The following is a 16,760-nucleotide window of genomic DNA, read 5'->3' as shown; positions in this document are numbered from 1 at the left end:
TAAGTCTATAAAATTGATTGGGCTAAGCCAAACATGGTGCTCCTCAGAGGTGCTCCACCCCATTTTCTGGAGAGCCATGGCAGCAGAGGGCACTGTAGCAGCAGAGCAGGGGGGAAGGCACATGGAAGTTCAGCCTCCAGAGAATAGACCACTGCTGCTACCTCCCTGGGGGATGAAAAGGCACCTACAATATTATCAGGTCTGTCTGGTTGCTCCTGGCACCCACAAGAGCATAGGGAATAGCATTAATTTAAATAAAAAATCCTGAGAGTATCATGGCATCATTTTTGTAGTATCTTCATTAGATAGGAACCTGGAGAAGACTCAAAGTGGCAAACGAAGCATATTGTAGTAAAAAGGCAGGACAGGGTCTAGTGACCTCCTGGATGTCTCCTTAAGCAATTTACTTCCCTTTTCCAGACTTCTATTTCTTCACCCATAAAAGGACATTGTAAACTAGCCGAAGTTTTCTTCCTACAGGAGCAGGCTATTTGTGCATGAAAGCTCATGTCTGGTCTGGGTCAGCTGAGAGATTTCTCTGTGCATCTGAGGTCATTGCTGCTTCCTGGCCCTTGCTGGTGACCATGCTTCACATTGCCTCTGGATTCCTAGAAGTGATGCTGCAAATGGTTGCAGGTATCAGGGACAGCCCTGGAATGGAAATAAGGTCCTAGAGCTTTTGATGCTTCCAAAGCTTTGGGCTATAAAATATGCTCTAATTGGCAAACACTTATCAGCACAAGTCTTCACTCTCAGGAAGAACTGGGAACTAAGTTATTTTCTGTGTTTACATAAATAAACTCTCCTTCACATGGGACATTGCCAATGACCCCTTGATTTTTCACTTCCTCCAGGATGTCCCCGGAAAGCCATCCCCTTGAGGGGACCCCCAGCTTTCAATGTAGCTCAGGTCATAATCTTTCTGTAGTTTCTTCTATCCCAGGAGGGAGATCTGGGCAGGTTGTTGATCTCCCTTTTTTGTCCCCATTACCAAACTTTTTAAAATTTTCTACATAAGAGTATAGTAAAGGATGATGAAGGAAGATAGCAATCACTGAACCCTGAAGTTGTGGCAGGCAGTAGGCTAAGTACTTTATCCATTATTCAATGTAATTCTTATAACTATCATGATTCCAATTTTATTAATGATGATATAGGTCTTAAAGAGATTGAAGTTACTACTCAAGGTCATAAAATGATGCAGCTAAGATGCCACAGCAGGTCAGCTTGACCCCAGGACCTAGGTTTACTGCCACACATCTTGTGGCTGCCCAAGTAGCTTTTGTCTCCTTATACTTGACCTATTCAGAACATTTGGTGAGTCAAAACCTGAGAAGAAATAAAATTTAGGTGCATTATTCTATCCTTATTTCTAGTGAGGACATCCTTTCACTTCTCTGTATTTTTGGCAGCGCTTCCTTGCGTCTTACACCCTACTCTCTAAAGATACTGCTTACAAGTTCTCCAAAAAGCAGATTCCTTCCTATAGTAGATAAAACCAGTTCTTGCTTTCAGTAAGGTTGGAAAACATACCTTCCATGTAATGATTGCTCCCAAAAGAGAAGTTTACTCCCATTGTCCTTCTTATTCTCATCCTTGATTCATTCACATGTGTTAAGTACTTAATAACTTCGGGTAGTTTCCAGCACCAGGAATACAGAGAGCCAGTCCCTCTCATATTTTACAACAAATTTCTTTTTTTATTTCTAGCCCAAATTTGTTATGTTCATGTTATAATTAATGAACCAAATTCAATATTTAAATTTTTTAAAATAATTTTTCCACCTGATTTCCCTCTTAGAATTCTGGAGCCACAGTGGTTGCTGAATGAGTTCATGATATCCCCCTTTCAGGTCAAAGAAAAGGGAAGGAATATCAGTGAACAGCTATCTTATGTGCTAGTATTTATAGTGCTTTATCTAATTTAAGTACCACAGAATCTAAGGGAGAAAAGGTTATTACTCTAATTTCAAATGAAACACCTGAAAGTATTAGAGGTAAAATAATACACCTTGAGAAAGTCTGACTTTAGAGGTGGAATTCCAGACACCATGTGAAGGGCTTCCTTTTCTTCCTTCTTTATTAGGGATTTGTTTTTCTAGAGTTTCAGCCTCAGAAAAGTGCTAGGAAGCAGCCAGCATTTCCAGACCAAGAGGCGAGTAAGAGCAATGATTAAAGTATAGCATGCTATCATGGAACTCCCACCCCATCCACAAGACAGTCCCCACAGGATGTGGTGGAGAGAGCTTTTCCTCCACACAGAAACCCCACTGCTTGAACTTCAACTTTTGGTGTTTTATTCCTTGACTCTTAAACATATTATTTTTCCAGCACTCTTTGTTGACTAAGAGGCAGATTCTGTGGAAATAGGACACTTAAGTCAAGGGACAAAGAAGCCCAGTAGATAGGAAGATGGTGAGAATCTAGAGGCATCTTTTTCTATCACCCACAGTTGTAAAGATGGGTTCCATCCCCAGTACTTCAAAAAAAGAAAAAGAAAAGAAAAAAGAAATAAAATATACTGTGAGTCGCCTAGGGGAGTGATAGGTTAGATGCTAACTGGCCCTTTGTGAGTTGAGGAAAGTCATGCTTGCATTTGCATGTTTTTGAGGTAAATCAAGTGTTGATATCAGCTGTGAGTCACTCAAAGGATTCCAGACTCACAGAAGTTGGCCTAAGGACTATATAAAGAGGGACAGTTAGGAAACTTGTACTAAAAGGGAACTGAGTAAGTTGGGTTTAGTTCTTCGGTTGAGAGAAGCTCACAATGAAGTTTCTTTTATTGATTCTGGTTCTGCAGGTCACTGTACCTGAAGCTGCTTCAGCCATTAAGGAAATACGGGCAGAACAGGAAGTGAAATTTGCTGAAGTGAGTATTGTCACCTTATCACTTACCCAGCATAATTTTTGTTTTTAATATTTATTATATTTACCTGTTTTATTTTAAAAGTACTAATATAAAGTCTGGTCTAGGAAAGCCAATTGCTTTCAGTATTGAATGCTTCTTTGCAATAGAGGAATGTTTTTAAAAAGAATTGGTTTTGAAGGACTGTTACGAGATGGGTGAGTGAGTTATATATATCCCTTCTACTAGAACTCTGGCTCAGGACTTCCATTTGAATACAGTTGAAGTTCACTTTTATGATAATATTTGGCATTAATCATTTGCTGCTAGTGAATAATCTGACATTGTTCAGTGGCTTACACACTTGAACCACTTCAGGCACCATGATAATTTCGGCATATTTTCTACACCCTTCTTCATTTCAGATATTTTTATAAAATCTTTTAAAAGATTTTTTCCAAAATTTATTTTTCCCTAATTAAAAGAGTTTGATCTTTTATTTTGTGAAAATAACATTTGCTTTTTTTCATTTTATCTTTTTTATTTCTATTTTTTAGACAGTCTTTATTTTCCTCAGGCTGGCCTCAAACCCTGTGGGCCTAAATGATGTTCCCACAGCAGATTCCCAAGTAGCCTGGACTTCAGCATATGCCACTGTGCCAAGTACTACATTTTTAAGTTATGTTCTGCTTTGAATTGATTATATTTATCTGTTGCATCAAATTTTGGGATTTTAGTAAGGAGAGATTTTTAATTTTTTTTTATATTTTTTTGGTGGGGTGGGAGAATCAAACCCAGGAGAGTATACTAGAGAAGTGCTCTATCACAACCACACAAGAAATTTTTATTCCAACTTAACATCTATAATTACATCTCTTAAAAAGATGAAAATGAGAGGTTTAGTGTCCTAGCAACAAACATTCAGTCATTTACCAAATGCCATGACATATTTGCAAGATGCTTTAGCAGCTTCTAAAAATAGAAATTTGAAGTAAAAAAACAAAGATTTTCCCAATGAGTTTCCAGAAACAAGATTTGCTAATAATCTATATATGTTTTTCATAAAAGAGAAAATTAAGGTTTTATCATGATAATAATTTTACAAATAACAATAACCTTATCTGTGATTAAAATACCAAAAACAGTTGGTTTGGAAACATTAGTGTGTAGCCGCATCCATACTCAGCACTCCCAAGAGCAACTTTTCTGTGGGTGAGTAGACATTACTGAATGCATTCTTTTTTTCCAGAGGTACTTGAAAAACTTTTATGGTCTGGAGGAAATGGACACGATGTCAATGATAAAAATGAAATCTAAGAGAAACTTTCTAGAAGAAAAACTACAGGAAATGCAGCAGTTCTTTGGGCTAAACGTGACTGGACAGCTAGACACGCCTACTCTGGAGCTGATGCACAGCCCTCGATGTGGAGTACCTGATGTTCAGCATTTCAGTACATTTTACGGGAGGCCAGTATGGGAGAACCATCACATCACCTACAGGTAACATAGGCAAAGAAAAACTTGTAGTTTTCCATTTTTCCGTTGGGTTGACTTGTAGAAACCTGTGACATTTAGCTGCAATATATCTCTAAATCTTGAAGTAGGTAAGTGACTTTGCTCCACTTTTAATATTCTGTTAAACTTCATTATGTCCAGAAGGGAAGATTTGTCACTCAAAAAGGAATTGCAATTGTTTGACTTGCCAGTCAATCCAGAGCAGAGTAGAAAAACTGCACATTAGAGGAGAATGAAACCGAATAGACAATGAAAGAAAGAGATAGGAGACCACATACAGTCGTCAGGATGAATACACGCACACGTTTGAGAGTCAGAGCAAATGGTATGAGTTTCTATGAAAATAAATCCTTCACGGTGATTATCTGTGAGTCCTAAATAAGGAGAAATTAAGTTAGATTTGGGGCAAGAAGAAAGTCATCCAAGGAAAAATGGTTTGTACTTAAAGAAGCAAAGTTTTCTGTACTGTTGATTTATGGAATGATGAGTTTCACTAAGTTACTGAAACTAGTCTCAAACCCATGATCCTCCTTGTCTCCACCTCCCAAGTCCTGGAATTATAGGCCTGTGCCACCATGCCAAGCTGTGATGCCTCAGTGGGGAAAGCAAACTGAAGTATTGTGATAAGACAAAATTAACTGATGGCTTCCTTCTACTTTGTCTTTTTCTCCTAAAGAATTACTAATTACACTCCTGACATGAAGCGTCAGGATGTTAACTCTGCCTTCGAGAAAGCTTTCGAAGTATGGAGTAAGGTGACCCCCCTGAAATTCAGTAAGATCAATTCGGGCGAGGCTGACATAATGATACTGTTCGCACATGGAGGTAAAGAACTTGGGCTTCATTTGTGTCATTGGACATGATCTAAGGCATGCATAGAAGAACTCATCTTCTTTCCATTTTTCAAAGTTCATGGAGACTTTCATCCTTTTGATGGAATAAATGGAACTTTAGCCCATGCTGTGAAACCTGGTCCTGGTTTGGGAGGAGATGCACATTTTGATGAGGCTGAAGTCTGGAGTAAATATGATGAAGGTAGGAAAAAATCCACCATATAAACAAAAATAAGCCTAATTAATTAAAAAAAAACATATTCTGATTTGAAAGACTACATTCTGACAAAAGATGATAGTATGGGGAAGAAATCTTCTGGGTATAATTTTGTCTCTAAATCAAATTGAATACTTTATCTGAGTCTCAATTTCACACACTATAAATTGAGGACATTGGACTAGATTATTGAAAAGTTAATTTCTAAGAATCTATGAGCTCTGAGCAAGTTCACTAAAAAGTAAAAGTTTTATGTTTAGGTTCTTGACAGTAAAATTCAAAAAAGCAAGCACAAATACTAATTCCATATGTGGAATAAAGAGTTCCACAGAGTAAAAAGTTCATGTGTATGAGTCCTTACATGCGGATAATTTTTTAGGTTCATATTGACAGAGAAAGATGAAGTTAGAGAGAATTCAAATATTTCTATGGAGAAACAAAAGATTATATGACCATGTAGTCATGTGTGTTCCTGTGATAAAAATATGTCCAACCAACCATTGAAATTTTGAATATACCTGTGTACCTTTAGAGAAGAACTACAACTCACCCTCTGTCTCACACTGTGGTGGATAAGGTGAACTAAGTTCACCTAGTATTGGGAGGTATCACCAGCTAGGGAAAATTTAAATCATTGTGTTAGAAATCTTTCTAGTCTCTCTATGGGATTTTTTCAATTATATGACTCACTCGTGTGAAAGGTAAATAGGAATGGAGTTAAGAATATGTTCTACTCAGCTGGGTTAGTTGGCACACACCAATAATCCTAGGACTTGGGAAGATGAGACAGGAGGATCTAAAGTTCAAGATCAGCCTCAAGAACTTAGTGAGACCCTCAAAATAAAAACAAAAATATGACTGGGGATATAGCTCAGAGGTAGACTGCCCCTAGGTTTAATCCCTAGTACTACTAAGGAAAAAAAAAAAAGAATATTGTCTACTCAGCATCCTTCTACTTCTTGCTGATAACATGTATGTTTTACACAGATGTGTTTACATAACAATATTGTGGAGACATTATGTCCATTAGAAAGGCTTTTTTCCTTTAACAGCCTAAGGCTTATCAAGTTTTTGATGAGAAGGGGACTTCTATATCATCAAGGCAAATCATGCAGGATTAGGTAATTGGTGAACTGCAAATTCTCAATCAGACTTATAAAATGTGTCTAAATGTTATTCAAGGGTATTTGAGCATCACAGATTCTTCATCTGAGACGAGATAATTGTGTTGATTATCCCAAAACAATGTTTGGAATTATAATACATTTTAGAAAAGTAATTTAATACAATTCTCTATGGATAGAGAAAGTTGAGATTGAGAGAAGGTTAGTGGCTAATTTGTGGAAAACCTGGGTATACTTTTTATCTTTTAGGTTTATTATTTAATTGAATTAATTTTATGCTTTTAAAAAGTTTTCATAAAAATTCTAACTTAATATGCTTATAATCAGTCTAAATTTTTGACCCAATAAATTAACAATGAAGGCATTGCTTACCATGTTTCTATTATTTTGTTGGGCGATAAAGTATTTTAATTCTAGATAAAAAAGACAAAATCCTACCCTTGAGCATATAGTCTAGTATGAAACAGAACACAAACAGAAATCCATTAATTGGAGATGAGAACCAATGGTGGTAGTTGGTACAAAATGTTAAGAGTATGGGAATAGGATCACTTCAGGTGTAGGCCAAATTGTAAAAGCTTTGCTTACTCTTCCCGGTCTTATGCAGAATGGAGAGAATAACCTAGTCCTAGCTTCATTTTTTTTTTATCAAACAAAAGTAATGAAAGCAACTCTGAATTAGTCCCTAGACACAATTAAGATAATGCTTAGAGAGTCTGTGTTCCTAGATACTCCCATATAGAGGTAAATACCCTGCACACTTGGTTATTAAATAGTATCTAAGGCCCATAAGTGGTATTAGGGATATCAAAGGGACTCCAGATAATGGAGGGAAAACCTCTCCTTAAAATAAAGAGAATGCATTCCATAGCTTACTCCTTTTGTCTGGTTTCCTCTTAGGCATAAACTTGTTTCTTGTTGCTGTTCATGAGATTGGCCATTCCTTGGGACTTAAACATTCCAGTGATGAAAAGTCCATCATGTACCCCACCTATAATTACATTGACCTCAACACATTTCGCCTTGGTGATGATGACATCCGTGGAATTCAGTTCCTCTATGGTGAGTCCAACTTCTTTATTATTTTGCCATAGAAAGGTCTTCACTTTTATGAATATTTTGATGAATAGTCTACATTTAAATAAGACTTGACTGTCTGCTTCTTTTGGGGGGTGGGGACTGAGACAGCCATGTTGTAGGTAGCACAGATGAGGACAGGAGACTTGGAATGTCGATGTCAGGCAGAGCCTGAGGCCTCAGATGTGGTGTTCTTTCTATGCATGATACCATTCCCCTGTGGAAGAACGCACATAGAGAATATAACCTAATTGGAGAAGGAAAACCAGCATGATCAGACTGTTCTCTATGACATTACAACCTTATGGGGAAAAATCCTTAGCATATACTTTGATGAGTAGGAAACTAAGTGGGCTTTGATGTATTTTTTTTTCAACAAAAAATGGAATGTTTGTTAAAAACATGGATTTTTCTTTTATTTATCAAAATGCATTTTTTCTAATGCTTCATGAAATGTAATTTTAGGAGGCCCAGAGGAACAACAGCTCGTGCCGAGTCCTGATAGACCAGATGCCTGTGACCCCAACTTCAGTTTTGATGCCGTCACCACAATGGGAGATGAAATATTTTTCTTTAAGGATGGGTAGAAATATTTTTCTATCTCAGTAGTATTAATGACTCTGTCCTTAGATTGAGGTCAGAAAAGAGTTCGAGTGGAGTAGATTTGTAAGCAGGGACTTGAACTTCATTCAGTAGGTAGAGGAGACCTCTTGAAGATTTTGAAGCAGAAAGGCAATGTGATTATTGTTATATTCACTATAAAACTGGTTTGTAGAAATAGATTTGCAGTAGGAATCCTGGTTGGGGAATGAAAAGACAGGAAGCAGAGGAGCCCAGTTATTTTAATCAGAGATAAAAATGGTGAAATCTGAATCTAAGTCTGTGAAAGAACTCCTGTGTGAAAAACTTCTTTGAGGATATTTGCAGATGGTTTATGGCTTCTGTCTTGGAACATGTATGAAGGAGATTATTGAGGTGGATGATGGTGGGGGAGATTGATATTCGGTAGGTAGGACAAGTATTCCATATTTTTAAGAGTATAAAATGATACCTGAGATTAGGTGACTTCCAGTTACAAAACTGGTGAATGGATTATGGGAACAGTTTAGAACCTTAGGTCTTTGGATTCCAGGATCCAGGACATTTCAATCTATTAGACTGCCTGCTAAAGTCATTGTCATTGTCAAAAAGGTGAATAAGGTGTTCTCCTTGTGGTCCTTCTACTCAGACATCCATAGAATTTAATGTGAAAATGATGGATAAAACATTAAATCATAACTGGGCCTGGTGGCACACACCTGTAATCCCAGCTGCACAGAAGCCTGAGATGGGATGATTACTTGAGCCCAGGAGTTTGAGTCAAGCCTGGGCAACATAGGGAGACCCATCTCACAGAAAGAAGTAGAAGAAAAAGAGAGAGATATGGAGGGAAAGAGATTTAAGTCATCTCACAGGTCCTTCCCATTAATATTTCAATATTTAATTCTATAATATTGGGTTGGCCAGATGAACTCAACCCTAACATGTATTCAATGTCTTTCATGTCAGGTTCTTCTGGAGGAAGCTTCCAGATAAACCAACAATCAGTGTTAATTTAATTTCTTCTGCATGGCCAACTTTGCCTTCTGGCATTCAAGCTGCTTATGAAATTGAAGGCAGAAATCAAGTTTTTCTTTTTAGAGGTAATTCTAATGTTTTGTTTTTCTACTGAGTATACTTTAAGCAGAAGAACAAATTCAGGAAGTATTACTATTTTTTGTAACTACAGACAAAAATGTACTTTGCATTTTATTATCTTTGCTCAGAACTGTAAGTTAAAGTAGCCTAACCACATAGGAAATATACACAACTTTTGGGAAAACTTATAAAATTAAAGATGGTAATATTTGTGAAAAAAAGAACATGGACTCACACTTAAGAACAACATACATATAGGAACTCTAGAAAAAGAATGATGCTATTTGTAGCTAAGTCTGTGTTTTTATTACTCATTCTGTGTAATTCTCTTTTTTTTGTGTGTGGGTCTGGGGATGGAACCCAGGGCCATTCTACCTCCAGGCTACACCCCCTCCCCTAATTTTTATTCTTTATTTTGAAACGGGGTCTCATTAAGTTATGGAGGGCCTCACTAAGTAGCTGAGGCTGTCTATGAACCATGATCCTACAGTCTCAGCCTCCCGAATGCTGGGATTACAAGCATGCGCCATCATGTCTGGCTTCATGTGTAATTTTAACATGCCTTTTTCTTTGTCTTTATAGATAACAAGTACTGGTTAATGAACAATTTAAGACTGCAGCCAAATTATCCCAAGAGCATCCATTCATTTGGATTTCCTGAGTATGTGAGAAGAATTGATGCTGCTGTCTTCAACCCTTTTCTCCAAAAGACCTACTTCTTTGTAGATAACAAGTATTGGAGGTAAGCCTTAATGGTTGGTGCTTTGACCACTAATATTTGTGAAATGGGTAAGGAATGGAGTTTTCTGAGACACATATTTTTCTATGCAAGTTTTTCAAGATCCTTGACCTTCCTGAGAAAGGGACCAAGAGATCATGGTAATGAAATGATTATTGTCAGCCTACCTCTTCTCTTTTTGTTTTGGCTTTTGATAAGTGAAAATAGAATGGTGTGGTTTATTTACTTATTTTTGAAAAATTACTTTATTATCAGAAAAATATACAGCAAAACATAGCTGCAGGTTGGAAGTAGTAGAAGACATGTAAAATTTAATCACAAATTAAGCTTTCCAAACACGAATGGCTTCCTGTTACGGAGCAGTGTGATTTAGCCCTTGACATCACCTGCCTTTCCTGATTCAAAGAAGTTTGTACATAGCAGGCTAAGTCCAGAAGCTCCATTTTACAAGCTCTTCCCTCCAGGAAGTTTGGGAAACTTGTATAGTTCTCAGGCTTTCGAGATAGAGAAAATAGTATGGAGAAGGGAAAGATGTTATAACCCTTATTACCAGTGACTTTCTCCATACCTGTGGAGCTGTCCTTAGTTCCATCCATCAGTATTTGATGATACCAAAAGTGAACTCCGTGGAACTGGGGTAACTTAGGAAGCAGTACACTGAGCAGGGAGGCAGTGTTGATGATAAAATGAGCTCTATCATATTTTGTGTAGAAGCTGGCTAAGGACCTGTGGGAAGAGGTAAACTGGAGCTGTAGTCCATCTGTTCCCAATGTGTTAGTAGCCAAGCCTTTCCTTAGTCAGGGGTTTCAAAGGGTGTCCTATTCACCATATGTGTGAAGCACAGATGTTTGTCACCCTTTGTTTTCATGGATCATATCCCTCTTCTCTTCTATTATCTTCTGAGAGGAAATTGTTGGTTTTAACTCAGTATTGAGCTTTGAAAACACCTCCACGACAGGCAAATAATTAGTCAGTGGAATGCTGTGGCCAAATCACTTCCACTGCCTGGCTGTCACCAGGAGTGCTCACACTGGGGTCCTGGGGAAAAGCGTATCCAGAGTCCAGAAGCCCAGGATTAGAGTTGTAGAGGGGTTAGAATAAATGAGAGCAATATGGGTTTTTGGCTTTCTTTATCAGTTTAAACAATTTAAACTGTTTCATAAAGAATATTTTAGAAGGGAAGATGGATTGAAGATTGATGTTTTAAAATCCATTTTCGAATTCAGTTTCTGTTGGTTGTTTCTTGGCTCAGGTATGATGAGAGGAGAGGATCCATGGACCCTGGTTATCCTCAGCTGATTAGCAAGCACTTCTCAGGAATTGGGCCTAAAATTGATGCCGTCTTCTACTTCAAAAGTAAGTACATTAGGAGGCCCTGACAGTACTGGAAATGGCATTTTTAAATCATTAGAAATCTAATAACACTAGACTTCACATAAGAAAGACAAATGAGACCTTTTTTTTTCTTTTTCTTATTATTATTGGGTATTAAACCCAGGGCCATTCTACCTCTGAGCTACACCCTCACCCTCAGCCCTTTTTATTTTTTATTTTGAAACAGGATCTTGCTGAGTTACTGAGACTAACCTTGAACCTCAGCTTCCCTAGTACTGAGATAGCAGGTGTGTACCACCACACCTGGTTGAAGTCCAATTTTTGACAGGGACATAAAAGAAAACTGTACAGTGTGCCTGGCTCAAAATAGGAAGTGAAGAAGAATAAGCAGACAGTGGTGGCACCAGTTTGTTTCTGGGATGCTCTGGCAGCCCGGGAATTTCCTCTGACCACATCAACTGCACAGTGTGCCAGTGTGTATATGGAGAGCCTGTAGTCTCATACTTTCTTCTTCCTAGCATTCTCCACCCTTTTTTCTTTTGTACCCTTCTACCTTCATAGGCCATTGTGTACTGTGACTGAAGATGAAATGATAAAAGCAGAAGCTCGAGTTTGTGTCGTGAATATCTTCAAGTTCAGTCTAAGCAAAATGCTCCATCCAAATGAGACTATTTTTCATTTTCTCCTTGGTACCTTTTCTTTCACCAAGGCTTCTGTGTGCCCTACCTGGGTTCAGTGCCTGCTTTGTGTCATCCATCCCAAGAGTGATTAGCTGTGGGTAAATAATCTGGGGGCAAGATATATAGCCAAGGGTCCCCAAAACATTTATATTCTTGAATCACATTTTATTTAACAAAGGTAATTTTTAAAGAAATTTTAAAAGATTAAAATTTAATATTTTATTTAAAAAGATTAAATCTTTATAATCTGTTATTTTAAAAGATATACAAGGGGAAAATTAAATAATTTTAATTTTCTTTAACTTTTAGGATATTACTATTTCTTCCAAGGAGCTAACCAGCTGGAGTACAATGTCCTAGCACATCGTGTCACAAAAAGGCTGAGAAGCAATATTTGGTTTGGTTGTTGGGAATGATGTAATTAATGGTGCTTGTTGATTCACTTTGGTTTAATAAGTATTTATTGTGTACATTCTAGGTACTTAGAGTACCACCATGTTGCTATGTATCATAAAATTAAGTAAAATACAAAGGACAGTGATAAATAATTGTATGTATAAATAAATTAAATATGAATTTTTTGCTATCATTTTTGTTTGACTCTCTTATTACCCTTGAAAAATAGATGCTTCAGGGGTCAACAGAATACCTTTTGGAGCCTGGTCTGCAAGTTAGTTCCAAACAACTTTGGGCTAAGATATTAGAATTATTTCTCTACATTTAAACTATACTTGATGCCCTCTCCCCCCTCCCGCCCCTGTTTTCCCTTTCCCCTCCCAGCAATAAAACAATGATTGTCCCGGGTAACCATGCCATATTCATAATTTTAAATATATTCGGATGTGGACGCTCATTAATCAAGTTCAGCCTTCCTCATCCTCTATCTTTCCATTCAAGCTTTGCTGGTATTTCCCCTCCATTATCTGGAGTACCACTGGTATCCTCTGGATTCCCTAGTTTGGGCATATTAGCGGAAACATATGTACCTTCTCCTTCTGTGCTTGGCTGGTCTCGCTTAACATAATGCTCTCCAGGACTTTACATCTTCTTGCAAAAGGTATGATTTTGTTTTTCTTTATGGCTAAGTAGAATTCCATTGTGTGTATTTCCCAGAGTTTTGCAATCCATTCATCTGTTGATGGGGACCTGGATTGGTTCCATCTTTTGGCTATTACAAATTGTGCTGCTATGAACATAGGTATGCATATGTTACTATAGTCCTCTATTTTCAACCCCTTTGGGAAAAAAACCAGGAGTGGTAGAGCTGGATCGTATGGTGGATCTATTCATAGCTTTCTTAGGAATCTCCACACAGATCTCCATAGTGGCTGAACAAGTTTGCACTCCCACCAACAGTGTAAAAGAGTTCCTCTTTCACCACATCCTCGCCAGCATTTGTTATTTGATTTCTTTATGCTTGCCACTCTGACTGGGGTTAGATGGAATCTCAGTGTAGTTTTGATTTGCATCTCCCTGATGGCCAATGATGTAGAGCATCTTTTCATGTATCTATTGGACCTTTGTATCTCTTCTTTTGTGAAGTGTCTATTTAGTTCATTTGCCCATTTCTTGATTGGGTTGTTTGTTTTGCTAGTGTAGAGTCTTTTGAGCTCTTCGTATATTCTGGATATTAGTCCCCTATCAGAGTGGTGGCTGGTAAAGATCTTTTCCCATTCTGTAGGCTTCCTCTTTAAGTTGTTGATGGTTTCCTTTGATGAGAAGAAACTTTTAAGTTTGATGTTATCCCACATATTAATTCTTGCTTTAATTTCCTGAGCTTTGGAGGTTTTGTTGAGAAAGTTACTGCCTGTGCCAATATGTTGTAGTGTTGAACCTATGCTCTCCTCTAATAACTTCACAGTCGCAGGTCTAATTTCTAAGTCTTTGATCCATCTTGAGTTGATTCCTGTGCATGGTGAGATATAGGGGTTTAGATTCATCTTTTTACAAATGGATAGCCAGTTCTCCTAGCACCATTTGTTGAAAAGGCTGTCTTTTCTCCAGCGTATGAGTTTGGCCCCTTTGTCAAAGATTAATTGACTAAAGATGTGTGGGTTTGTTTCTGTATCTTCTATTCTAATCCACTGGTCAGTATATCTGTTATTGTGCCAGTACCATGCTGTTTTTACTACTATTGCTCTATAGTATAATTTGAAGTCTGGGATTGTGATGCCTCCTGCATGTTTCTTATTGCTGAGAATTGCTTTGGCTATTCTGGGTCTTTTCTTTCTCCATATAAAGTTCATGATTGATTTTTCTAGGTCTCTGAAGAATGTCGCTGGTATTTTAATGGGAATTGCATTGAATCTATAGATCCGTTTTGGCAGAATGGCCATTTTGATGATATTTATTCTGCCTATCCATGAGCACGGGAGATCTTTCCATCTATCAAGGTCTTCTTCAATTTCTTTCTTTAATGTTTTATAGTTTTTGTTGTAGAGGTCTTTTACATCTTGGGTTAGGTTTATTCCTAGATATTTTAGTGGTTTTGAGGTTACAGTGAATGGAATTGTTTTCTTTGTTTCTTTCATTGTGGATTCATTGTTGGCATAAAGAAAAGCCATTGATTTCCTTAGGTTGATTTTGTATCCTGCGACTTTGCTGAATTTGTCAATCAGCTCCAGAAGTCTGTTGGTTGAGTTCTTTGGGTCTTCCAGATAAAGGATCATGTCATCTGCAAATAAGGATAATTTTAATTCCTCTCTTCCTATGTGAATTCCTTTGATTTCCTTCTCTTGTCTTATTGCTGCAGCAAGAGTCTCAAGGACTATATTGAAAAGGAGTGGTGATAGTGGGCATCCTTGTCTTGTTCCTGACTTCAGAGGAAATTCTTGCAGTTTTCCCCTATTCAATATAATGTTGGCTTTGGGTTTGCAGTATATTGCCTTAATGATGTTGAAGTACGTTCCTTCTATCCCAATTTTCTGCAGTGTTTTTAACATAAATGGGTGTTGGATTTTGTCGAATGCTTTCTCAGCATCTATTGCTATGATGATGTGGTTTTTGTTCTTGCTTCTATTTATGTGGTGGATAACATGTATTGATTTGCATATGTTGAACCAGCCTTGTTTTTCTGGGATGAACCCAACTTGGTCATGATGTATTATTCTCTTGATATAGTTTTGAATGCGTATAGCTAGTATTTTGTTTAGAATTTTTGCATCTATGTTCATTAAGGATATTGCTCTGTAATTTTCCTTTCTTGAAGTATCTTTATTTGGTTTGGGGATTAATGTGATGCTGGCCTCATAGAAGGAATTTGGGAGAGTTTCATCTCTTTCAATTTCCCGGAACAAGTTATAAAGTATTGGTATTAGTTGTTCACTGAAGGTTTTGTAGAATTCAGTTGTAACCCCTCTGGGCCTAGGCTTTTCTTTAGTGGAAGAATTTTTATTGCTGTTTCTATTTCTTTGGTTGCTATTGGTTAGTTTAGGCTTGCTATATCCTCTTGGCTGAGTGTATGTAGGTTAACTGTACTTAGAAATCTATCAATTTCTTCCATGTTTTCAAGTCTATTGGAGTATAAATTTTTAAAGTAGTTTCTGATAATCTTTTGAATTTCTTCACTATCTGTGGTGATATCTCTTTTTTCATTTCTAATTTTGATAATTTGAGTTGATTCTCTTTTTCTTTTGGTTAGGTTGGCCAGGGGTTTATCAATTCTATTGATCTTCTCAAAGAACCAACTTTTTCTTTTATTGATTCTTTGAATTGTTTTTTTATTCTCTATTTTATTTATTTCTGCTCTAATTTTAATAATTTCCTGCCTTCTTCTGGCTTTGGGAGTAGACTCTTGCAGACTTTCTAGGTCCTTGAGTTGTGTCATTAGGTTCTTTACTTGGTAGTTCTCTGTCCTTCTTATGTGGGCACTCAATGCAATAAACTTTCCTCTTAATACTGCCTTCATAGTGTCCCATAGGTTTTGGTAGGTTGTGTCTCTGTTCTCATTTGTTTCCATAAATTTTTATTATTATTATTATTTTTTATTGGTGCAATGTATTCATACATCATATTGGTATAAAGAAAATACCTTTGTAGACATACATGCACACATCTCCCAGTTAGCCCCTACCTGATCCCCCCGTTCCCTCCCCATCCCTCCCTCCCATGCTTGGCTTAGTGGTTGACATCTAGTTTTATAGCAATTTATCCAATATTAACGATGATAATCTCACAAAACAGTTTCATTTCTCTGATACCAAGCTTTTGATGACTAAAAGATAACAGTTCAATATTTCTTTTTGCTTTCTTTCTTACCAGAGAATATTTTTTTCTTTTCTTTTTTTTTAGGTGAAACTATCATACATTTATTTATTATTTTTCAGAAAAAATCTATCCTGATATGGAATATGGACTCTAGATACCCAAAACAATCTCAAAGAAGAACAAAGCTAGAAGATGTATATTTTCTGATTTCAAACCATATAAAGCTACAATAATTGAAACAGTGTAGTACTGTTCCAGAGGCAGATATATAAACCATTGGAGTTAAATAAAAGCCTAGAGATAAATTCTTCCATATATTGTCAAGTTATTTTTGACAAGGTTTCCATGAACATTTGGTGGAGGAAATAATAATCTTTTAACTAAATATTGTTGAAAAATAATAATTACATGAAAAATAATAAAATTGGACCCTTACCTAACATATTTACAAATATTAACTCGAAATAGATAAAAGACCTAAGTATAAATCTTAATACTATAAACTTTTAGAA

The 16,760-nt window shown here is 36.9% G+C and overlaps 1 protein-coding gene across 1 annotated transcript; it reads left to right on the top strand.

The window, feature by feature from the left end:
- Positions 1-1,209: 1,209 nt before the first annotated feature.
- Positions 1,210-12,458, top strand: LOC308258325 (macrophage metalloelastase-like; the record flags this gene model as incomplete). Its single annotated transcript, XM_080688828.1, has 11 exons — positions 1,210-1,317; positions 2,801-2,869; positions 4,095-4,345; positions 5,037-5,185; positions 5,270-5,395; positions 7,435-7,596; positions 8,077-8,194; positions 9,160-9,293; positions 9,871-10,030; positions 11,280-11,383; positions 12,352-12,458. 11 exons carry the CDS (start codon positions 1,210-1,212, stop codon positions 12,456-12,458), a joined length of 1,488 nt encoding a protein of 495 aa, XP_080544954.1.
- Positions 12,459-16,760: the final 4,302 nt, after the last annotated feature.

This window comes from Muscardinus avellanarius, assembly GCF_963383645.1.
Source record: "Muscardinus avellanarius genome assembly, chromosome: 1".
Classification (NCBI taxonomy): Eukaryota; Metazoa; Chordata; class Mammalia; order Rodentia; family Gliridae; genus Muscardinus; species Muscardinus avellanarius.
Note: the sequence above shows the minus strand (reverse complement) of the source record. Positions and strands in the feature narration are given on the sequence as shown.